At 48.8% G+C, this 23,228-nt stretch overlaps 2 protein-coding genes across 10 annotated transcripts; one reads left to right on the top strand and one right to left on the bottom strand.

Annotated features, from left to right (window-relative positions):
* Positions 1 to 101: 101 nt before the first annotated feature.
* On the top strand, positions 102 to 6,723 carry FBXL15 (F-box and leucine rich repeat protein 15). Of its 4 annotated transcripts, XR_007507334.1 has the most exons (5): positions 124 to 169; positions 1,021 to 1,180; positions 1,934 to 2,436; positions 2,808 to 3,093; positions 5,968 to 6,723. XR_007507334.1 is itself a non-coding variant. In XM_049810986.1 (4 exons), exons 2-4 carry the CDS (start codon positions 998 to 1,000, stop codon positions 2,995 to 2,997), a joined length of 876 nt encoding a protein of 291 aa, XP_049666943.1. In that variant the 5' UTR covers positions 102 to 169; positions 930 to 997; the 3' UTR covers positions 2,998 to 5,810. The 4 variants fall into 4 exon arrangements, 3 of the variants coding, with proteins under 3 accessions (XP_049666943.1, XP_049666941.1, XP_049666942.1); XM_049810986.1 differs by lacking the exon at positions 5,968 to 6,723 and having other exon boundaries at positions 102 to 169; positions 930 to 1,180; positions 2,808 to 5,810; XM_049810984.1 differs by lacking the exon at positions 5,968 to 6,723 and having other exon boundaries at positions 2,808 to 5,810.
* CUEDC2 (CUE domain containing 2) lies at positions 4,082 to 18,623 on the bottom strand. 6 transcript variants are annotated; one of them, XM_049810996.1, is made up of 10 exons: positions 18,438 to 18,621; positions 17,203 to 17,331; positions 11,380 to 11,473; positions 10,372 to 10,515; positions 9,988 to 10,049; positions 8,413 to 8,546; positions 7,134 to 7,304; positions 6,731 to 6,792; positions 5,001 to 5,061; positions 4,082 to 4,611 (listed from the first exon to the last, which is right to left on the bottom strand). In XM_049810996.1, exons 3-10 carry the CDS (start codon positions 11,451 to 11,453, stop codon positions 4,465 to 4,467), a joined length of 855 nt encoding a protein of 284 aa, XP_049666953.1. In that variant the 5' UTR covers positions 11,454 to 11,473; positions 17,203 to 17,331; positions 18,438 to 18,621; the 3' UTR covers positions 4,082 to 4,464. The 6 variants fall into 6 exon arrangements, with proteins under 6 accessions (XP_049666953.1, XP_049666954.1, XP_049666958.1 ...); XM_049810997.1 differs by lacking the exon at positions 18,438 to 18,621 and adding an exon at positions 18,122 to 18,333; XM_049811001.1 differs by lacking the exon at positions 7,134 to 7,304 and having other exon boundaries at positions 18,438 to 18,623.
* Positions 18,624 to 23,228: the final 4,605 nt, after the last annotated feature.

The raw sequence follows: 23,228 nt of genomic DNA on the forward strand, positions 1-23,228 counted from the left end.
CCTGCGCGCTGCCGCGGGGGCGAGGGAAGGGAGGGCGGTGCTGGGGGCGGGGCGGAGGGGCGCGCGCACTTCCGCCCGCCGGCGTGACGTCGTCCCTGGACGCCGGCGTCGGGGGTGGGGCGAGGTGCGGCTGGATGGAGCGGCCGGCGGAGCCCCGGGGCGGTGGCAGGTACCGGGCCGGGGGCGGCGGTGGGAGGCTGGGGCAGGGCCGCTCGCTCGCTCGTCACGGCCCCCCGCCCCCCCCGGTGGGGCTGCGGCGGCGGGGCAGCCTGCGAGCCGGGCCCGGGGGCGGCTCTGGAGCCGAGAGGGGCCCTGTGGGGTGGCGAGGGAGGAACGGCCGCGGGTTCTGCGGGGGCCGAGCCTACCCGCGGCCTCCAGCCGCAGCCCGGGGGACCTGCGGGGACCCTTCTGCTCTTTCCTCGGCTCCTGCCCTTCCCCTCGCCGCCCGAGCCTGCGGCCTCCGCAGCGGCCTCGTGGCCGCAATCTCTGGGGGCCCGCTCCTCGGAGAGAGCCCGGAGCCTTGTTGCTCCCCGCGGGAAGGAGTGGGTGCCGGCTCTCTCCCGCTCGCAGGGTGCCCGCGTGGCTGGGCGCTGGATGCAGGGGACTAGCTACCAAGTAGAGTGATGCTTAGGCAGGGAAGCTAGGCTCAGCTGCCATGCGGGCGGTGTGGTAACGCTGCAGCAGTCACTTGCTGCCTTGCTGAGGGACAGGGACTCCGTAAGCAGCTGGTGGAAAGCCCCACCCGAGCTCTCCTGGAGGGTAGTGCAGGCAGGTGGACTCGGATGCCTAAGCAGTGAACGTCCCAGGCTGGGGAGGAGGTGACGCAGGTGGCAGGTGTGTGCCCCGCTGATGGGTAGCGAAGGGGTTTTACCCTGTGGACTGACTGTGGGAGACATCTCTGAGTCTTTCTTTCTGGCTGTTCCTCTTAGAGGCACCTGGCAGTAGGTGTGAGGTCATCTAGCCTGGCTCCCACTGTAGCCTGGCTCCCTGGCATCTGATGATGAGTTTGACCCCCTCCAGGGGATGCCTCCTGGACCTGCCCTGGGAAGACATCTTGGTTCCACATATCCTCTGTCACCTGCCACTGCAGCAGCTCCTGAGCCTGCAGAGGGTCAGCAAGTCGTTCCAGTCTCTCATCCAGCTGTACCTGGCCAACATGCGCTGCTTTGACTCAAGCCAGGTATTGGATGACTCTGAGCCTGGGGGAGACACAGATGTCCTACTTCCCTGGAGCTAGCAGGGGAGCATCTGACTATGGGGGGAGAAGAAACCCCCAGGAAGGAGGCTGGTTTCCGCTCAGGAGCTTGGGTTAATGGCGCGGGTGTCAGACTGGACAGATGGGCTCGGGGAGGAGAAGCGGTGATTCAGCACCCAGTAATGCCAGTGTCTTTAGCAAGAGGCCTTGGGAGGAGTGAGCCTGGAAGCTCCACCCAGGCCATTATGGGGCACCAGCTGGCAGAAACGTGAGCCAGCTCCAGAGTGGCATGGCCTGTTGGTCCTCGCAGAGGTTGTGCAATAGGGTGGGTCTGATGGGAGATAACTCTGTGCCTGGTCTTCAGGAAAATCTTGTGCTGGCCCTGGGAGATGCTCTCTGGGACTTGGAATGACAGGAGCAGCTGCTGTTCTGTGAGAACACAGAGTGGTCTAGCAAAGAGTTTTTGGAGAGCAGAGTTGTGGAGATCATCATAAGTATATAAATGCAGGGGCGATGACGGGGGTTGGAGAAGCCAGAGCATCTTCTAGCTTGTGGCAGTAGCCTTGGCATGAGGGGAGGAGAGCCTAATGGTAGGATTTGCCCTAGGATGAGGAGAGGGGGTGGCTTTGGTCACCACTATCACAGTGGTGACCAAAGTGGGGAGAAGAGTATCTGGTGAGGATCAGGCTGATCTGAAGTCCTGGGGGATGCCTTATTCTTCCTGGGTTCCCCACGCAGGTTGGACCTGCCATCCCTCGAGCTGCTTTTGTTAACCTGCTGAAAGACAACGAAGTACTGCAGCAGCTGGCGCTCCAGAACTGCTCCGACTGGCTTACAGACAGGGAGCTGCTCCCAGTCATTGGGCAGAACCACCACCTGCACCAGATCCAGCTAAAGGGTTGTGCTCAGCTCAGCCGCCATGCACTGGTGGCCATCTCGCTGAGCTGCCCCAACCTGCGCCGGCTCTCGCTGGCTCACTGCGAGTGGGTGGACAGCCTGTCCCTGCGCAGCCTGGCTGACCACTGCAAGGCACTGGAGGCTGTGGACCTGACGGCCTGTCGCCAGCTGAAGGACGAGGCCATCTGCTACCTGGTGCAGAAGTGCAGCAGGCTCAAGTCTCTGTCGCTGGCTGTCAATGCCAATGTGGGTGACGTGGCAGTCGAGGAGATTGCCAAGTGCTGCCCTGAGCTGGAGCACCTGGACCTCACTGGGTGTCTGCGAGTCAAGAATGACTCCATCAGGTACTGAGCAATGTGGGGAGCTGGGTTGGGGATGGCAGGTGTCTGGGATGGGGAGCGGAAGAGAACCAGAGACAAAAGTCAGATTTCTTCATGCTGAAAGCAATGAGAGCTCAGTCTGGGGGAGAAGCCAGTAGCAGGCCCTTCAGGAGAGACCTTGTGTACTACTAATAGCAAGTTTCCCAGCATATCATGGACCGTAGGTCTGGGATCTGACCACAACCCTTGAGTTTCTCTCAGACCAGTGCTGCTCCCAAAGGATGGTGCATATGTGGCAGAGTTGTGAGCGCTGGGCTGCTAGGAATAGAGAATAGGGTGAGTGGTGCACTTAGGAGTCCTGGCTTGCAACCTGCATGTGCTCTCTTTCTTGGCAGGGTCCTGGCTGAGTACTGTCCCAAGCTGCGCTCGCTGAAGGTGAAGCATTGCCACAATGTGGCCGAGTCCAGCCTGAGCATCCTCCGAAGCCGTGGGGTGGAGCTGGATGTGGAGCCTCCGCTGCAGAGGGCTCTTGTTCTCCTGCAGGACGTGGTTGGCTTTGCCCCTTTCATAAACCTCCAGATCTAGAACTGCTGCTGACGGGGAGGGGGGGACTGATGCAACACTGGGATCCCAGGAGGATGCCGGAACCAGCTGCTGTCAAGGGGACGTGCAGAGGGAGAGGTCGGTCCTGTTGGTGAGGCTGGCCTGAGTGGGGCTCACTCTTTCCTCTGGGGCTGTTTAGCAGCCACTGGGTGTTTGTGAGTGGGCTTCGTTGGTGCCTCTGGGGAAAGTAACTCCCTCTGCAGTGGTGTGGAGAGAGCGAGTGACTTGCAGGAACACCATGGTGCTGAACAGGCCTTAGCCAGGCCAGCTAATAGATAGGATTTATTATTTGTTGTATTTTAAATCTCTAAGTGGCAGCTGTTCAGAGAGCAGGAGAGTGTTTGATGGGGACTGTCCTGTGGGGCGGGTGTGTAGGCCATGCCAGCAGAGCTGTGGAACAAACCAGGCCAGCTGAAGCAGAAAGGAGAAAAGCTGCCAGCCCTCCTCTTGGGAGAGGGCAGGCCCCTCTGGGCTCTGGGAGGAGGGCAGAGTGAGCCCAGCTCCAGCCCATGGCCACTGGCCAGCCTGGCGCCAAAGGGCTGGCATGGCCCTGGCATAGGCAGTGTGTCTGTCCAGGCGTAGAGCGCTGGTTTAGGCTGATGCAAGGTGGGAGTTGTTTTCAGGGGGAATGCACTCCTAACTGCAGTTTCATTGACAGAAAACCACCAGACCTAGCTGTGCTGTAACTGAAAGCAGTTGGTCATTGCCATTTGTTTCTTCTAGCTTCTGACTTAACATTTCAGTAGTGCCCAGGCCTGCTACTATATCCTGCTCCATGTCGTGTGGCTGGAGCTTTGGCACTCAACAGTGGTGAGAAATGGCAGGAGTGCTGGCCATGCTGTCAGCTGGAGTTTATCGAGTGCTGCAGGTTGTGTTGGCAGGGAGAGCCTAGCTCTGGTCTGGAGTTCAGCCTCAGCCATTGTATCTGCTAGGTGGTTAACAAAACAGCAGCCATGTCTTGTGGTGAATGTGATGAAGAGTAATTAGAAAGAGGATGACTCTGCTCCTGTCTTTGGCCCCAGGAGGGATTGGAGGCAGTGTCTGCAAAGCATGTCCATGCTCTGGCTGAACTACACACCAACTCACATCATCTTTATTAACACTGGCACTCAATTTAAAGCAACAGTGCACATAGACTTGTAAAAAGCTTTGCTGCGAAAGCACAAGCCACATCTTAGATCTAAAAATGTTCCATGCAAGGAATAGCAGAGTATGCCCAGGCCCCAGAGAGCCACTGCGGTGTGCCCCTAGGGGCAGAGGGACAGCTACACAAGGAGAGAAATCTCCGTGTCAGCCAGGTTAGTTGAGGAAGCTGAAAGCAGTATTCTGGCTCCCAGGTTAGTTCCAGTTAGTGGCAGGTGGAGGAGTCCCCTCATCCCTAGTGCCACGTGTCCATCCTGCCATGCCTGGCTGGTGAGGTGGAGGCTGAAGAGCAGGAGGACCTGGCTGTCAGTGGAACTTGTACTTCCTGGCTGGTTTGATGCTGATGTAGGTTTTCTTCATCTCCTCGCTCTCAGGCTTCTTGATGTCTTTGTACCTCTCCCCCTTTGTACTCACCACCTGGTTATCAATATAGCGGATCAACTTTTTGGGAGCCTGCAAAGGAAAGACATCAACACCAAGTGAATGGATAGCCACACTGCTAGGGAAAGGGAGGGGATGAGCAGAAGCTGAGCTGTTCTCTGGGGGGTGGCCATGGGAGGACTGGGGTAGGCTGCTTTACCCACCCTTTGTGTTTGGAATCTTGGCCAAAACTGGGAATGAAGCTGTCTGATGGGGGGGAGCAGGAGCCATGTTAGTCAGGAATGGTAGGAACTGACAGACCCTGCAGCACCTTAGCTAATCTTCCCTCTTTGCTGATTAGCAGGCTCTGTGAACAGTCCTGCCTTTGGCCTGCCCCATTGCTTTTTGGACTTGCAGCCTGATTTTTTTAAACCTTGTAGCCAAAGGACAAACTGCTGGTGAGCTGGGACTGCTGCTCTTACCTCTTTGGGTGGAGCTGGCCGATGTGTTTTCTGATCATCTGCACTATCCACCATCATGTATCTGAAGCACAAGAAGCATTTAGTGAACACTAACATGCATTGCCTGGGGCTGTTCACAGCCTATGTCCTTTCTCCCCTGGCTGATTTGTGGCTGTGCAATGTGTCCTACTTGCCTAGATTGCAGCTAGGAGCACTTAACATTCCCCTCTGGATGAAATGGGCAATAAGTGTGTCATCCTTCTGGTGAGAATCCAGCAGGATTCTCCTGGAGTAGCATCCTTGGCCGTATGTGAAGGGTACTGAAAACTCAGGCTGTTGAGAATGCTGAATTGAGAGAATTCCCTGCAGAATTGAGAGGTGCCGAGGTCTGGTGTGCTCTGCCATTGGGGCAGCTTGGCTGCCATCAATTGGGCTGAGAAGGAGCAAAAGGAGACAGAGGTAAGACTGCAGAACCAAGCTGGCTGCTTCTGCCCTGAAGAGATGGCATTCCTTTCACACTCCACCTACTACTTGACTATGAAACAGGTCTGTGCTGGAAGCAACTTCATAAAAGCATGACCTTATTCCCTATGTGACTGAAACATCAGGGCCCAAGCATTTGCTTGCTGTACTGCTGAGTTACTACTCTTGAGACTTTGGTGCTGGTTTAGCAGGCAGACGGCACAGCTGACCATTACCTCTCCCTTAGTAGTTAGTATAGTTGCTCCTGTGTACCTGCAGCTATGATGATCTGCTCTCTGTACCTGTGCTTGAGTGATGTTTAAAGTACAGGATGTTGCCAAAATGTCATTAAAGTGAAGTTCCCAGAAATGTAACTAAGCAGCTGGTGCTTTTTTGTTCCCTTGCAGGTCACTCTGAAACAAGCCTGCACAGGAGACAGGCAAGGATAGGGATTGTTAATTCTGCCTGGATGCCATTCTGCCTTGCTTTATCTTCCCTAGCCCATTGACTGTTTATTCTGTCACAGGGGAGGATATGAAGTGATGGAAAAGACATGGCTGGATAGACATGTGGAATCTGCATGCCTGCAGGAGGATGCTCATGAAAGCTGAGATCTTAAAGCAGATCGATGAAACCACACTGTGGGTTCTACTGAGAATTAAATGCTTTTGGAAATGAATAAAGGTAAACCAATCTAAAGCCACTTTCATTCCCAAGAAGTCCACAGGGGGATTTCAGAGAGGTTTCTTTAAATGTATTGAATTTACACCTTCAGCAACTGAGATTTAATCTTTCCAGTGTTGCTGTACCAGCAGTCTCTTAAAGATATCTTGTTTGAACTGTCTTAACCTTGTTTGAACTGTCTCCAAGGATGGAGGTATGAATGAGTTACTATAGCTCTACAAGTCACCATTTTACCTGAGCTGCAGCATGATGTCTGTGCCTTGAGCCTTTAACTGGTACCTCGTCTGACAGTACTGGGATTTACACTATACCTGTAGGAGGCTGAAACCTCACACACAGCCAGCACTGTGACCCAGCTGGTGCAGGTAACCTGTTTTTGTGCCAGAGCTCTAAAAGGAACTCAAACCTGGGTTTTTTTTCCCCACCTGATTGTATTTGTGCTTCACTGTGTTCAGCTATACCCAAATCAGCTTCAGAGCATCCTTACTAAGCATTGTACACCCCAAGTTCTTTATAGACCACGTTGTCGTTCTGACCTTCCCCAAACTGCCACCTTTTCCTTTACTGGAAGCAGAATAAGGGATTCCATGCTACTGGGTACTTACTTCTGTAGGATAACCTGTTTTAGTTCCTCATGGTTGGGCGCTCTGCGGGGCCGTGCCAGTTCCTGGAAGAAGACAAGGCAGGTGTGTGAGTAGCACAACATGTGGGGCGTACAGCTACCCCCCCTGCTAGCTTGGTCAGCCCAGCTGCTAATGCAGCACTCCAGCCCCTATGGGAAGCAGGGTGTCAGCCACAGCTCTACTGGGGTGCTGGCTTGGCTGGGGGTACAGCCTGTACTCAGAGAGCTGAGGGAGAGGGGCTGTTGCTCTGGGTGATCCTCCTGGCTCATTGTGCACAAAGTTCCTGCAGTCAAAGCTGCTGCTTGCAGCAGACAGCTGGGACACTTGTGTCCCTGAGCTCTGCCCTGCTCCTTGGCTTGCTGCCACCAAGCACAAAGTACAGTACCTTCACACTCACACCTGCTGGGCCAATTTCCACCTTCTCCTCCACAATTAACTGCACTGCCTCCTCCAAGTTCCCCAAGGCCATGGCGAGTGCCCTCTCTGCCTGGCTCACAGTACAGGCTGGGAACATCTCCAGTAGCAGCTCTACCCCATCCTTCAAGTCATCGCCTTCCTAGTTGGAACAAGAGATGGAGGTAAGTTGGGGGTACAGTGACGAGAGGGCTATTGAAGAGGGCCTCTCTCGTTTTGCATTGTCAGGAAATTCAGCTTGCCCTTAGCTGAATGCTCTCTCTCCTTACAAGTGTGACTAAATCCCATTCCTGAAGCTAACAGGGGATTGTATCTTTGCAAGGACAAAGCATCACTCTTCCTTAACCTCCTCCCCCTGCATTTCAAATTTTTTTAAAGTAGGGCTGCTGCAAACTGGCTCATCTGCATGGGCGTGCTGTGTGTCTCCTTAGGATTGAGCTTTCCTGGACACTGGTGCAAATGCTTGAAGTTTTATGTGCTTTGATCAGAAAGGGAAGGGACTGTTAAACAGCGACCTGTGGCTACATCAGAAGGATGCACAGCAGTAGCATTTGCTAGAAGGCTATGGACACAGAATGATTGCACTGCAGAGCAGGAAGAGATCAGTACTGGAAAAACAGCAAGCAGAGTGTGGGGGAATCTGCCAGGTGTTGCAATGCCTGTAGCATGGGTTGTGCTGAATGGTGCTGCAGGATCTGGACCGCTGGGCCAATGAATCAGTGCTGTACAGCCCAGTAAGTGCACAGCACAGAAGGTCATTGAGGGTGGGACTGGTGACTTTGGGACTGACACCCAGACGTGACTGCTTCCTGTGCAGATACTGCATCATAGCTGGGGAAAGAAATGGTGATCCAGCTCAAGCTGTGGAGTGAGGCTAGGGGAACAGGGTGAAGTGGGGTGGAGCCTGGCTAGTGGTGCAGAGGCATCCCCACAGTGCTGCTGTAGGATCTCTGAGAGCACTGGGACAGGCTCTCTCAACCGTCGCTGTGGCTCATCCTTTCCAGCCACTGGAAAGGATAAGCCACAGCAATGGCTCATACTCTTCTGTCAGCACATAATTTTCTTCTTCCACTTACTGACACAGTCTTGCTCAGGCCATACAATGGAGAAGATCACAGACACCAGTGATGCTGTGTCACAGCCTATGCTGTGGTTCCTTCCAGAGCCAGAAAATGCCCTCAGGTGGTGCTGGTAGCCTAGTGCTGGGTGCCTGTCCCCAGTACTCCTGCTCCTCTGCAGGGTGCTCATACCTGGGCCCCAGCTCCATCTGTTGGAGTGCGCAGCCTTTCCCCATTGCAGGCTCCAGCTTCAGGCTCCTGGCCCTTGGTCAGGTCTTCAGAGGGTGCTTCACTCCCGCTTTCCACAGCCTTTTGGCCTGGTTTTTCTTAAAGACATAGTGATATCTTCTGAGGAACAATCCCACTAAAGCTAGAGCTCCTGTTGGCATTAGATTGCTAGTGCACTGTGTGCCAAAGCAAATCCCTTCTTAAGTGACAAGAGTGGGAAGCACTACTGTTCCTCCTGCCCTCACCGGGGACAGCTGCAGCTTTGCTCACATTGACCTGCAGGAAGGCAGTGATAGTGCATGCTAGAGTGCTGCATCTCCAGGCCTTACAAGGCATAGGCTGCTTGCAAATTCAATTCTACCTGTCAATTCTCAGCCCTCTAGCACTTTGGCTATGGATACTTACCATATTTTTGTTACGTTTTTAAGAATTCCCTGGTGCTTGCTCTAACTTTGAACTAGGTGTGGTGTTTTAATTTTAGATTTAGGAATACACTTTGGTAGTCCCCAGGCTGTATGTGAGCCAGCACATCCAGTGATCAGGTTACTCTGATGCATCTCTCTTTACAGGCTCTTTCTGTGTCATTGTAAGAAGAATCATTCCACCTCTGTTCTGTCCTCTCTAAAACTGGTATGGTGCTGTCCTTCCACACTCTGGCTACATCAGGATCCTCAAAGGGTAGGATGCAGGGGACCAGAACACAGCAGTACATTTTGTCAAGTTTAAGCAAGCAGCAAGAAAGATAAAAGACAGGACTGGCTGTTGTACACTGTGTAGCCTTCTGGCAAGACAGCAGTGATGTTGCTAGATAAGCAAAACCCAGACTGGTGTGTCCTGAAAGGTTTGATATCCAGGCACTTCAGCTGTCTATTCTTTAGTGGGAAATACCTTTGGGGCTGATGTAATATAGTAATCCAGCTGATCTGTGAATGCTGAGGTTAGAAAGGGCCATTGGGATAGTGTAATCTTCTGCACTCCTGCGTAGTGCAGGCCAGAGCACATCATTGCTGATTTTGTATCCATGCCAGGGTTCATGGGTGAATGGGAAGTGAGCTTTGAGGATGCTCAAAGTCTAGAAGTGATATATGTAATCAGCTGGATTCTCTATTTGATGATGTACCTAACACAGGCTGCCCAGTGGTAGTGTCACTTAGATGGCTATCCAAGGCAGGCAGAAATCCTCACTTTCAGAATTAACCTACAGTAGAATTTCAACAAGCAGCCCTGTATCTGCTATTTCTTCATTATTACTCTGGATTTGATCTCAACAGAGGTGTTTGGAGATCTGATCAAGGGTTTTTCACCCCAGTATGACTTGGACAGTATTCTGTGTGACTCAAACCTCCCATGTGTTGATATCAAAAATCCAACTGACCATTAAAAAAAAAAATTGTTAATCAATTCAGGCTACCTTATGAGATCCTAACTGTGACAAACAAGACTGTATTTTATCCTGTGACATTGCTCAACTCCAAATGCTAAGACTGAAACCAAGTGCAGAATATACCTTCTTGTGCTGAAATTGCCTGTGTAACTCACCTTTGTTGCGAGCTTCACCAAGACTTTCTGAGAGGGAGAACATCATTTCACAAACATCCCCACTGCAAGAGACAGAAGCTGCATAACTAGTGTGAGGAATAAAAGCAGTAGCCTATCCTAGTTGGCTGCCTCTTTATAGAAAGACAAGGCTTGATAGGAAACCCAATAAAATAAACTGGTATTTCAGATGGCCAAGACCTACTTGCAAACTATACTGGGATAAGCATCTGTGTATTCAGGCAAAGACTGACTTAATCATAATGGCACAGGTTTGGTACTATACATATTCAACTGGGTCTAACAAAAGAATTTATGGTACCGAGGGGCTTGGGCCCAGGCCCCTAGTGCATGACATGCACATACAAAGCAGTAACATTTACATACCTGTGGATTTCTGCAAAACCAGGGATATATGCCTCCATCATTTCCACAAATGTGTCCATGTCAAAAGTCTCCTCAGAAGACTCTGGTAAGCCCAGCTCTTCCAGGACACCCGTGATATAAGAGAAGAAAACATCATCCATCCCACTGGAGACAGAACACAGGACATGGCAACAGGGTCAACAGGCCTGTTTCTCTCTCTTCCCCCTGCCCCACCCCCCCCCCCCGCCCCCGCCCTCCATTCCCCCTAACCTTGTGTCTTTCTAATACAGCAGCAGAAGGACCTATGTGGACTGTATCTTATCAGCAGATCCCACCGTAAAGCCAGAAAATAGATGGTCACTGGTTGAGTGGGAAGCATTTACGGATAAAATACTGCATGGTGTCCTGCTTCTTGGGCAGCACTGAATGAAAAGCCCCAGCATGTGCCCAGCAGCTGTGCTCCTGTAGGTGCTTCAGCTGAGCTAACCAAAATATTCCAAGTGCACAAACCCTGACTTTTCTATGCTGACTGCTGTTTCAGGTGAGCTCATCATATTCTGTCAAGCTGCAATTTCTATGGGATGCAGTGTTCTCTGCTTGCTGCTCTCCAGACTTGTGTCACTGCTGCCACCAGTTGCAAAAACAGCTGCTGTGTTCCAGCCTCAAGGTGGCTGTATCTCTGCATGCAAGTAGAGTTCAAAATAGTGAGAGCCCTGACAATGCCGCTCAGAAAGCCCTTTGGGAGCACTGTGGAATGAAGGGAATCCCATATTCCAATGTGCATTACTGGACAGGAAATTAATCATCTCGGTCATCAAAGAAATGACACTGGTAGATTGCAATGCTAAATGATAGTTGTTCAAGCATTCCCATCAGAGCCCATATAAATTACCTGCACCCTGGATCTGAGTTAAGGGAAAGCAACACAAAGTACAGGAAAGCTAGAGAGTTCAGTATAACATGTAGAGGGACAATTAATGCAGAGATCAAGCTAGAAAAATTATATTGGATCTTCCGATCTCAACATACCTGAGGTCTGCTGCAGGGATGTGGGACTGGATGAAGTGTGTCAGTGTGTCACGAATTATTTTTTCAAGCTCCATGTCTCTCTAAACCTTTTTCTCTAAAAAAGAGGAGGTAAAAGAAAACTCCATGTAATTTCAAAGGCAAGAAGTAGATCAAAATATCAAGATCAAAAGGTAGGCATTGTATAGGCAACTGTGCTCTTTCCATCAGAACAATTCACAAACTCCTCCATTATAGCTTGTCATCCCTGGATAACAGCAGGCAAAAATATCCACAAAACCCAGCAAAATAAGGATCCAGTGGAAATACCAGCCCGAAGCAGCCCAATATCTTGGGCCTCTCCTGCTCATGTTGATGCTGGCAGTATGCAGCTGTACTGTACATTTAAAATGTCCTCTCCAGGAAGCAAAGCTGGAAATGCAGATGTGTCCAGCTGCAGGACCTCAGAGACACCTGAGCTGGAACGTTGTGCTGCCCAGCGAGGAAGCAGCGGGTAGTGGGTTTGCATGCTCAGTGAAGAAAGAGGTGGACCATCCAGCTGAGAGCATTTGCAGTGATGCTTGGACTCAGGAATGAGTGGGAGGAAGGGTAATGTCTCCTAAAGAAAGGACAACCTAGAGCATATTTTACAGGGAAATACCAAGCAGGGCACAGACAACTAGTCTGCCAGCCAAAATATCAAAGGTCTCCAGGTCAGGCACGGGCTGCCAGTGGAATCCTGCCCAAACAGGAGCCCATTGTTGTGCTTGGTAAATGAGCTATTCTGGAGCTGATGCAGCTGCAACAAGGGGCGCTTGATAACCGAAAACTCAGAGGAGTTGTAAGAATCACAGAGCTCCTACAGAAGCAATGGCAGAGGGGGGCTGCCCACAGCCCACCTTCAGCTGTCAGTACTGGGCCTGGACTGAACTGGGTGGAGAAAAGCTGCTCCTCAACCATTCCTTCCCCCTGAGGGTCTACGAAGCTGCTGGGTGGACAAACTCCTGGTGTAAGCACCGAGTTCTTCCAATGGAGGAAACTAGCCCTGCATATAGAGAAACTGATGTGGTCATCGGTCAGAGAGCTTCCAAAGGTCATCATGCTCCCACCAGTGCAGCTCCCTCATTCCAACCACACCAGGACCTGACCAGGTCTGTTTGACACAGAACTTGTGGAGCAGTCACATGTCGGTTGCTGAGAGACAATTCCCGTGTTCCCATGGGGATCAAAAAGGCTTGGCATTTCCCAAGATGAGACTTCCAGAGCTAGCAGGATATAAACAAAACCATGCCACGGCACTCAGCACTGCTCTTGCAGGACCTAGAGAGAACCAAAGCCCAGCAGCCTGTTGGCAGGTCCATCTGCAGTCTTGGGGCCTATTCAAGCTCTGCGCTTGGCCACCATGGCAGGTGCCAAGAGCACACATGCACTCCTCTGTTTGTGGCTGGCCAGAGGAGCACACCCCAGACAGACAGACCTGCCTCTGGCTATGGTCACATTGAGGCTCTAGGGATTTGACTCTTGATATTGAGGGAGAAAGCTGTGACACAGGCTTACGCAAAAGTGCTCTGCTGGGTATATAGCATCCCCCGTTGCATATCCCTCAGTGATTCCCCATCAAATATTCCCAGTCTGTGCTCTTCTACTCTTCAGGGCTTTGAACAAATACAGGTGTTGCTACCTGAAGGACTATCTCTTACCGAATCCCCGTGTCAGTGCCATTCCCTTGGGGCAGTAAGGAGACACATACGGAAAGAACCTCACAGCAGCGGGACATGAACAGTGAGACATACTCATATAGAAGAACTGCCCTGATTTTTGCTGTGTTCAAACCTAAACACAAAAGCCATCTAATCACCTAAACTTTCCTGCAGCTACTATTAATATCAACCCTCCTACTGATCTAGATCCAGTAACTAAAAAAGAAAACAAACCTTCTTTACATGTGCCTCTCACTTGGGGGAAATGAACAATGAGTTAAAAATGCCATGCCACTATATCATCAATACACATGTATTCAAACATAGCATGTGCAGAAACAGCCAGAGGAAGGGGCTTTCAGCAACCTGCTCTAGTGGAAGGTGCCCCTGGCCACAGCAGGGGGGGTGGAACTAGATGATCATTAAGGTCCCTTCCAACCCAAACCATTCTATGATTCTATCATCATCAGAAAAGATTATTTGTTTGCTGTTTCTGCCTTAAGCTAAAAAATGTCTTTGCTTCCTGTAATTTCAATTAGAAAATTCCCATTTCATAGCATTGGAGGAAAACAGGAGTCCAAACTTTTTCAGGTAGGAGCTCTTCACACAAACACCCAAAGTGAGCTCCTGAGCTCCTGTACTGCTTTTATTTTTCAGCCTCACAAGGATCCTTTGTTTGCATTTTTCTCACTTCTACAGACGTCACGGCCTGCAAGTGTGGAAGCTGGCTGTTAAAGCAATCATGAGTAAAAACACCTTCCCACTGGCCATTTGTTGTTTCTGTGTGTTTTGTGTGTTCTCTAGTGGTGTGACAGAACCAAATTTATGTTTGTCATCTTTGCAATATACCCAGAAAAAAAGGCGAGCTTTTTTCTATCCTTCTCAGACATCAAAAAGCCAATTATAAGATTTTGAATCTCACTGTTGGCAAGAATACTGTTCTAAGCAGCCCATCTTCCCCCCATTTTAAGCTGAATCTGCAAATGCTGGCAACCACCAAGCCCCCTGAACTTGCAAGTACAAGAAAAGTAATTTGTTTTTTTTAACAGAAATCAGGGGGGTGCGGCATCAACATATAGCAGTCAAAATGTTCTTACTGCCATTGCTACTATGAGGAAGAATGCTTATTTTCTTCTTACTCAGTCTTCATGACATTCTGCGAACTGGAAGTCTAAAAAAAGATTTTGTCCATTTCTATGAAACAGGCCAATGTTCTATAAGAGATAGCTGTATAGTAACCAATAACGCTTCCTGACAATCCAATTACCTGAACAACAGAGCACAATTCACCATGTCAAAGGCACTTTTGTGAGGTCCATAAATTAGCTGCTGGTAATTTATTCTGATCAATAGAACAGGCAAAGTCACTCATCTCCTTAATCAAAGGTACTTGCAGGCAAGTGTCAGACTGGGACAAGAGAAACACAGAAAAAAATAATTCAGCAACAGGAGTATCGTAGCTACAGCCAGTCACTAACTGGTCTTGAATCCCTTCCCCAACCTCTGACAACCACAAGAAATGCTGGTGTGAAGTGTTTGAATATTCAGGTATTTTCCTGTGGAGTTACCATGTTGTATCTGAACAAAAGCTATTTCCTTTTGTCTATGACAGGAAAGAAGGCAGCAGGTTTTAACTATTAGGTAAAAATTCTCTCTGGCATCTCAGACAAATCCATCCACCAGCACACTTGGATTTAAGGTTTACATCCAGAGAAGGCAAGGTGCCACCTTTAGCCTGCCTTTGAAGAAAGAAAACCCTTTAAATGACAAAAACGCAGTCTTACACTGAAGGATAGAAAGCAGCTAGGTGATCAAGTATTTCTTCAAGGGTTAGCCATTGCCCTTTCACCTGAAGAACCCATCTCTGCTCCTATAAAACCAGAGGCACCAAGAGAGACAAATGCACTTGCATTTGATCATTTATAGCCATGGGGGAGAGATTTTATTCCCCAGTAAACAGTCCTTACAAAACTTAAGGTCTGGGGGATCTGTAGTGCGCAATGGTCTTGGCTGAATGAGGCTTGGGGAAGACAAGACCTGAAGGTCCTTCGGCCTTTCAGATTTGGTGAATATTTTCTTGAAATAGAGGGAGCTGATTAAAAACCTATGTACAAATGTTTTAAAACGGATTCTTCAAGGAATAAACTGATATTGCTGCATGTTCCTCCTCACACAGCCAAGTTTAGAATTACATAACTCAGGACACCAAAACACCTTATGCGTTATACCTTCAAATGCCATGTTTTTTCTAGTGGTGACCTGCAATAGTTAAAGGGGAGATTTACTAGAAGGGCTTATCCTATGTGCACAGTTTTGTGCAACAGTCATTTATAATGCACAGAATTATCTAAAACCCAAAGGCAGGAGAAATCAGTCCCCTGAGAGCTCAATTTTACTGAAAAGGTGTTACCATCTTTTTAAACTTCCAGCCATAATTGCAACGTGAATTTTAAGATCACTTCAGTAGTTGTCAGCTGATTCAAATGTATCTATGAATGTCCTTCTGCATTTCCTGTCATTATAATGTGGGCTCTGCTTAACATGTTGCACAGAATCTATTTTTTTAAAACATACAGTCAAGAAATGGTGTTCCTATTGCTCTGCTCTCAGCTAGAGACTCACAGTTTTGCACTGTCAGAACAAGAGACGTTCAACCCTTGGAAATCCCTGTCACTTTTCAGTCTTTAAACACCAGGGTTTATTACTAAAGAGTGAGCAGCGGAGCACTGTATGTCATCTCATTAAGACAGGCTTGGTTTGAAATATCAGGAGTGCTTACTTGATCCCCATAATATCGCATGGCATGTGTATTTCCTTACCTCAGGCAGAGAAAAGTGGTATCAATTCTAAAATGTGAATGTGAAAATCATTCATTTTCCGTACTAGATACTTTGGCCAGCGGCTCAACAGAGTTTTTGCCACCCTACCGTACATCTTGAGAACCTAGTAACCTCCATCACCCTTGCATTTTCCTTCCTAACATGTTAATGTCAAATTTGGTTTTTTTTGTGAAACAGCTGCAGAAATACTACCCCCCTAAAAGTATCATTATCCTTGTGGTGTCTGAAATATCTGCTTATGCTATATTCAAGAAAAGTTGGCTTCTTTTTGTACAATTCATATGAATCTGCCTTCTTTCAAAAAAAAAAAGGGTGAAAATCTGAAATGCTTGCATACAGCTAGGTCATTTCCAAAGGCTCTTTCAACTCAAACTTCAGTAATCATTCTCAAACGGTCAATGTGATGATTCATTGTGCCTTGGATTTTATATTAACAAGATAGACTTGAGGGGAGCAATTTAGGAAAATGTTTCTGAGCTAAGAGGAACTGCCACTCGGACATATATCAACTTTTATGAGATCATAACTTTGCCTACCAATGACTTGAGGTTTCTGCAAGTGGAAACAGATGGGTCTTGTACGCGTTGGATACGTCTCAGAACAGGTTAGAGAGAATTCAGGTAAATCTGATCCGGCTAAGGGATTGATTAAAATACCTTGAGAAGGATCCTTTAGCTCAAGTTTCAGTAATTATTCTTAAGCGAATAAGTAATGGGACAGGGGTGGTTCACTGTGCTCCCTCTGAAAACTTATGAGAAAGCACAGAGCACGTTTCATGCAGCTTCGTGTGTGTGCGCGTGTGCGCGGCCGTGCTTGTGCTTGGAGAAGTGCAGATCCCTGGGATATAATGAGCAATTAACGCACAGCCTCACAGGAAAACTCTCAAAAGCCAGATCTGCAGGACAGAGAGCGAGCTGTGGCTATACTCCGCTGAACTGTTTTACCTGCTGAAACTTTGCTGGCTTAAAAGAAAACTCTCCAGGCTGAATAACACTTTATAGACGTCATTTCAGTGCTCCCATTTTTTGTTTTGCTTGCTAAAGAAGTCCCTGAAAGGACTTTCATGTTGTGGTTGCTATGGGAAAGCAGGCTGAGGTCATTGTGCCTGTTAACACAGTTAACCACTTAATGCTCTGACGTTAAAATAAGGCTTTTGTTAATAACTTAGTCCCACTAAATTACAGTAATATTAGATCATAACGCCAGTGGCCAGCCCCTTCCGTCTCCGTGTCCCCCCCGCCCCCCCCCCCGAGATCTACGTTGGACGGCTGCTCCTGGGTGATGTTCTGCTGACACGGGGCCCTTACCTGAGCAGAATTATCGCCTGTGCAAGGACCTCGGCTCACGGCCAGTGTTTATGAAGTCACTTCAGTGCCTGCAGGAGAGTTGACGGTCCATCCTATGACTGCTTGGCCCAAGCTACGAATGAGGGAGTCCTTTATGGGAAAGGAAAGCTGAATTAGCTGGAGCGCAACAGAATCGTTCGCTGTATATTGGTGTCTTTATGCTTTATGTCACTTGTGACTGTTTCGCCTGATGCAAAGGGTACACCCTTATCCTATGGAATAAAATGTGCTATGTGAAAGGCTAACTCGGATGTGAGGACAGCGTACTTGTCAGCCTTCGAATTCACTGCCACGTTGGGATGTTTTCCAACATTTACAGTTTCTGTACCAAGGCCTGCAGTGGCCTCTGAACATCACTGACGTATTCCAAAAGCGCTGGTGGCCTCATCGCCACTGTGAAGCAGAACTTGTTTCTGGTGGCTTTAACGAGACAGACCAGAAGGCGAGCGTCGGGTTTCCCCTGCTCCTGCGTGCTTGCGGCACATCGCCGCGGCCGACGTGCTACAAATCCCCGCGCTGGCTGAACGGCCGGCGTTTACCTTGAGCTGTAACATCATACCTAACTATTGGCTGAGCAACTTCGGGGCGTTGTTTATTTTCGCTGTGCCTGTTCCCCCCCCCCCCCCCCCAGCAGGCAAGAATCACCTCGGGGGGGGGCTCGACAGAATTTGGCGACAGGGTGTCCCAAACAAACTGCCAGCAGACCGAGCCCCACCACCATGCCCCCCCTCTCCTCGCGCCCCTTACTGCGGCTGGATTTCAACGCCACTCGCAAAACGCCTTCCCCCGCGCTGCGGACGGCCCCGCGGTTACACCGCCCGCCGCTCGGCCCGCGCACGCCGCCGGCCCCCCTCCCCGGGCAGCAGCCGGCTCCCCGCACCTGCCGGCGCGTCCCCGAGGAGCGGAGCGCGGAATTGAGCCAAACGTCCGCATTTCTCAGGCTCCCTCGCTCCCCCCGGCGCCGCGGGGACACCGGCCGCGGCAGTGACAGGGGGCCGCAGGCTGCCTCCTCGCGGCCTGCCGGCAGCGCTGCCCGGAGGCCGCCGCCGCCAGTCCCCGCGTCCCGGCCCGCCGCCCCTCCGCCCGGCCTGCCGGGGTGTCGTGCCCCCCCCCCCCCGCCGCGGGGGCCCCGCTCGCCCCGCAGAGGGAGGAGTCGGGCGCGCGCCGGCGGCGGCAGGGGTGGGGGCGGGGGTCACCTGATCGCCCGCGCACCCCCGCCGCGGCCTCGCTCCCTCCCGGCGCAGGTCCCGCGCGGCGCTGTTGAAAGCGTCACGTGGCCGCGCCCGCCGCCAGTCATAGAGGCGGGCGCGGGAGAGTAGAGCGGCTTCGTGCTGGCACGGTCCCCGCGCCGCCATCTTGGTTGTGGGCAAGAGACGCGGGGCGGCCGTTCTTCTCACCGCCGTCCGCGGCACCCCCGAGCAGCGGAGGCCTGAGGAGCTGGCGTGCCTCCCAAGCGACGGTGTGCCCTTGGAGAGCCCCTGCCGATGTCCGGGCTGGGGCCCCGAGCCAAGCGGGATACGGGGCAGCACCTGGAGCGGAGAGGAAAGAAAACGCGGCACAGGGTGGCAGCCGCGAGCGCGCCCGGGCCTCTGTGGTACTGAAGTGTCTTTGTGAGGCCCGGGAACGTGGCAGTGCTTTGCGGACTCACGCCGCTAGAAACTATGTGAAATTTTCTACCCCGCCAAGTGCAAGGGACGTGTTCCCTGGTGAAAAAAGCACGTTTTCAAGTGTTGGGGCAAAGCTGCCCTGCTGTTTGGCGTGCTTCTCGCTAGCGGAAGCTCTTGTCAGGTGGAAGCATCTGGAGGGTGTTTCCCAAGCCGCTGTCTTTGCAAGGGTTGGGAGCTGCATGCAGAGTCTTCTGGCTCGGTTTCCTCTTAGGCTAAAAAGCCTTCCTGCTCCACCCCGTGCTTGACAAGCTGCTGCTTATTCCTTTATTCTGGCAATTTGGAGGACCGCTGTATGTTAGGGCAGCCTCAGGCTCTTAGAAAAGAGCTGCAGCTGTGGGACAGGACTGCAGCTAGCCAGGACTGCAGCTTTTGACCTGCTTGCTAGCTGCAGTCCCCCTTCCCCAGTCAGGTGAGCTGCTTCTTGCTATACTTGGTTCTGAAGACAGTAGGTGCTTCCTGGAGCAGCTTTGGAGAAGTAATTTTTGTGATGCCAGGTGCTTCTCCTTCATAAAAATCCTAAAGCAGCAAGGTATAGTTATTCTCTGACTCATGCTCCTCAGTAATGTGTTGCTAAATACCAAACAAATGAGCCTGATTCTGCCTTTGGCAGTACCAGGAAAAATCCAGAGTAATGCCAGCTGGGTAGGGAACATCACACTCACTCCAGTGTCATTAAGAGCAGAGTCTGTTTCCATTGTTTATTTCCACTTAAAAGTATATGTAACCCTCCTTTGACATTATACGAATGTGCTTCATTGTAGGAGTATTCACTGTCTTTAAATTCTGCTTTTGACTGTTTTTTGCTGCACTTACCCATACATTAACTGAAACTAATCAACTATACTGTATTACCTGTCTTCCGATCTCTGGTTTTACCTTAGTTTGGGAAATAGTTTGAAAATCCTCCAACAAGCCTGCTATTTCTAGGATGGCTTTCAACTTGTGTGATCCCACTCTATAAAGGACATGCTGAAAATGCAGCTGCTTTCTGGGGCAGGTACACAGTGGAAATTGGATAACATCACAGTGAAGTGGAAGGGGAATTTTTGAAGAAAATGAAGCAGTACATGTAACGCCCCTAGAAATTAACAATCTTTAAAGCTAAGAGAAACAATTGCAGTTAACTTTGTCTGACCTAACTTCCCTCGTCAATTCTTGACTGAACTAGAAAAGAACTTCCTAAACTAATTTACATTATGAGAGCATATGAGGTTCTACCAGCTTTTTCCACAGGTGGTTCGTGGCACCCTATTAGTCAGCAGAATTTAAGGATTTACTTGTTTTACCTCAGTCTGCTTTGTAGTTTCCTTGACCTCCTTGGAAACCTTGAGGCCCATGAGAAATTTTGAGAGTTCTCAGATGTCATCGGTTCAGACAGTTTGTAAATCCTTACAAATCCTATGATTTGTAAGTCATAGGCTTCAGAACAACAACAGACAGGACCTTTGTTTGGTTTTTTTTCTACTACAAGTACTTTGAGGTTGACCATCAACCTGGCTGATGATCAGGGCAGTCTGTCCTGGGGATAATGGAGGGAGGAGAGAACCACACTGGGCTTTGAACTAGAGGTCTGAGAAAATCTTAAGTAAGTTAAAATGCCTCACCACATTTTAAAATTCTCCTATAACTACTTAGACTTCTCTCTTTTAGCATACTTTGCTGCATTTTGATATTTCACCTTCTTTACCTTATTCACCTTAACCCAAAATGATGCAAGAGGGCAGTTCCTTTTTTTGTTGTTGTTGTTTTCATTTACACTAATGGAAGATGACCAGTATTGTAATACTGGTAATAGATACTTGAACAAATATGACACCTAATAGCTCCCCAATTTAAAGTTAAATTCAGAGTGTTTTGACCTAAAGCTCAACAAAAACTCCACAGGGATTCCCTATACAAACACACAAAACACACCCTTCACTGAGGGTCCAGGTGGGAGGGAGAGACAGCGCAGGAAATTGTTCTTGGAGAGCCCTTCTACTTGTCAGTCACAGGGTGCTGCCAACAAGGGAGGTTTACACACCATCTAATTATTTGGTGGCATTCATATTCTTTCACAAACATGATAAATAATGCAAGTGTGTTGAATCAAGCCAGAGGAAAATTGTTCCTTCTCCAGCTTATTATTAACTCCTTGTTGTAAAATGTACTTGAAATAATTCTGTGGCATTTTAATATGTGGGTGGATGATATTTGTATGTGAGTAGTTTTAACTGTTACATGTGCTTCTCTTTTATACTTGAATTGAAATCAGAGAATGAAAAAGTATCCTTTCCACCTGGTTTTGCCCCCTGCGTAATACATGCATGTTCCCTACAGTGGGTATTCTACAGTTTTTGCCTACTCTAGCTTTGAAAGTCTCCAGCAATGGGGCTTAATCTGAAGAAAGGAGCTCATTACTGGGATGTGTTTCTTGATATTCTGGCTTTATTTCCTTTTTTTTTTTTTTGTTAATCCTATCACATGTTCGTATGTGTCCTTGAAACTGTTCAAAATATTTTTTCTTCCCTGTTGTTAAGCCTAGGATATCAGTGCATACCTTTAACTTTTGTCCACTGCTTTTATTCTTACTAAACCAAACTGCATTTTAATTGTGATTTCTCTTCAGTCCTGTACAGAGACCCATTTTTGTAATTTAGAATAAGTGTATTTTGAGAAATCTTTTTTTTTTTTTTTAACAGCAATGAGTGTTCAATCTCAGAGCTTTACAGAAATGTAATCAACTTCTGTACACTCCTTTGAAAGTGCACACCGCTCCCAGATTTTCTGCTCAAGCCAAAGGAGATTCCAACTCTCCAATTCCAATTTTGCAGGAACTTTGGAGGAATACTGCTTTTCAGGACAACGAGCAAGACTGGGGTCCTGGAGCCCTCTGCTGGGTGTGTTATAGAAGGCAGACAAATGAAAGCGTAAGCCATTAAACACTGAAAATGCTATTGCAATGCTCTCATATTTCTTTTGCAGTTGATTACAAATATGCTTAATTTGAGATCCAAAAGATGTTTCTTTCTGTTTCTCCTGGGAAACTCATGTTACAGTTTCAGAGTCTTTACAGATAAATTAATCTGCATCTCGAGGTTACAATTAGATTTATTAGAGACTTTCTGTCTTTACTCTTCCTTGGTAATGGGAAAGTTCCAAGTGAATATTTCCTTGATTCTTTTCTGTCACTCTTTGCCTCCTCTTATTTACTGCTGCATGTACATCTTATCACAGTTACAAAAGTCTTGTAGTCAAATAACGGACAATTCTGAGGTTGTCTGTGACAAACAAATCTCTTTTATTCTTGTATTGTGACTTATTTAGCTTTCTAGTGTTCAGAGGTATAAAACCCTTTTTTTTTTTGTGACAGAGAAATGAGCAATTTATCTAAAAATAAGTGGCAAAGTACATGAATAATAAGTAAATGAATAATTTGTCATCTTTCTGTCAGGGAACTTGCTGTGCTTTACATTTGTCTTATAATTTTGTATAAAGTAGGCTGGAGCACAGAAAGATGACATGTATTTCCAAAGTCTCAGTATGAGTCTGTGGCAGAGCCAGAAAAAGGAATTGGGAATTTGTGTTCCCTGACTCATCCTACAGTTAGAAGTGTGCTACTTAGGAGAATTTTTGAGGATGTGAAAGACCAAAATAATTGGAGAACAAAGGTTTTTTTCAGTCTCTGATTACAACATGTTAAGCAAAGCTAGTCTATAAGGGTCCCGGGTGTCTCAAGCTGCTCCTTCGATTTGGCCAACTGTAAAGCAGTAGTAAGAAGATGGTACTGAAGAGCCCTGAAGAGGCTTTTGTTCTGTAAAAGGCCCCCTTGATGCTGTTACATAAGATGGTGATGTACTTAAGCCAGTGGAAAAAGTAATTCTAAAGTTGATGGAAGTTACAGCAAAAAGAACTTCCCAGCTGACAATGTCAGATGATCCCACAGCTAGGAGGAGCTTTTAGACATGGTGTCCTGGGTGCAGATCTTGTAAGCGCTGTGCGCTCAACACTGGACAGCTTTTCTGAGCTTCTTGTAGGTAGTTGGTGTTCAGTAATAGGTGTATGACTCTCACAATATACACTTTTTTTTTTTTTTTTTGTAAGTGTGATACAGGTCTTTCTCGGCACTGTTTCTAGCCTTGGACAACAGTCTGCTACCAGTGGGTGTTGTGTTATTCTGAAGCAACTGACATTTGCAGCATCAAGACTGTTGTGATTTCTTGCATTTTACCTGTGAATGCTGGCCCTACTGCCAGGAAGACATTTCTGACCCTAGAATACTTCTTCTCAGCCATGTGCCAATGTAGATATTGGACAGTTTGCCAGGCCAAGGCCAAACTG

Source organism: Accipiter gentilis, chromosome 9 (assembly GCF_929443795.1).
Source record: "Accipiter gentilis chromosome 9, bAccGen1.1, whole genome shotgun sequence".
Classification (NCBI taxonomy): domain Eukaryota; kingdom Metazoa; phylum Chordata; class Aves; order Accipitriformes; family Accipitridae; genus Astur; species Astur gentilis.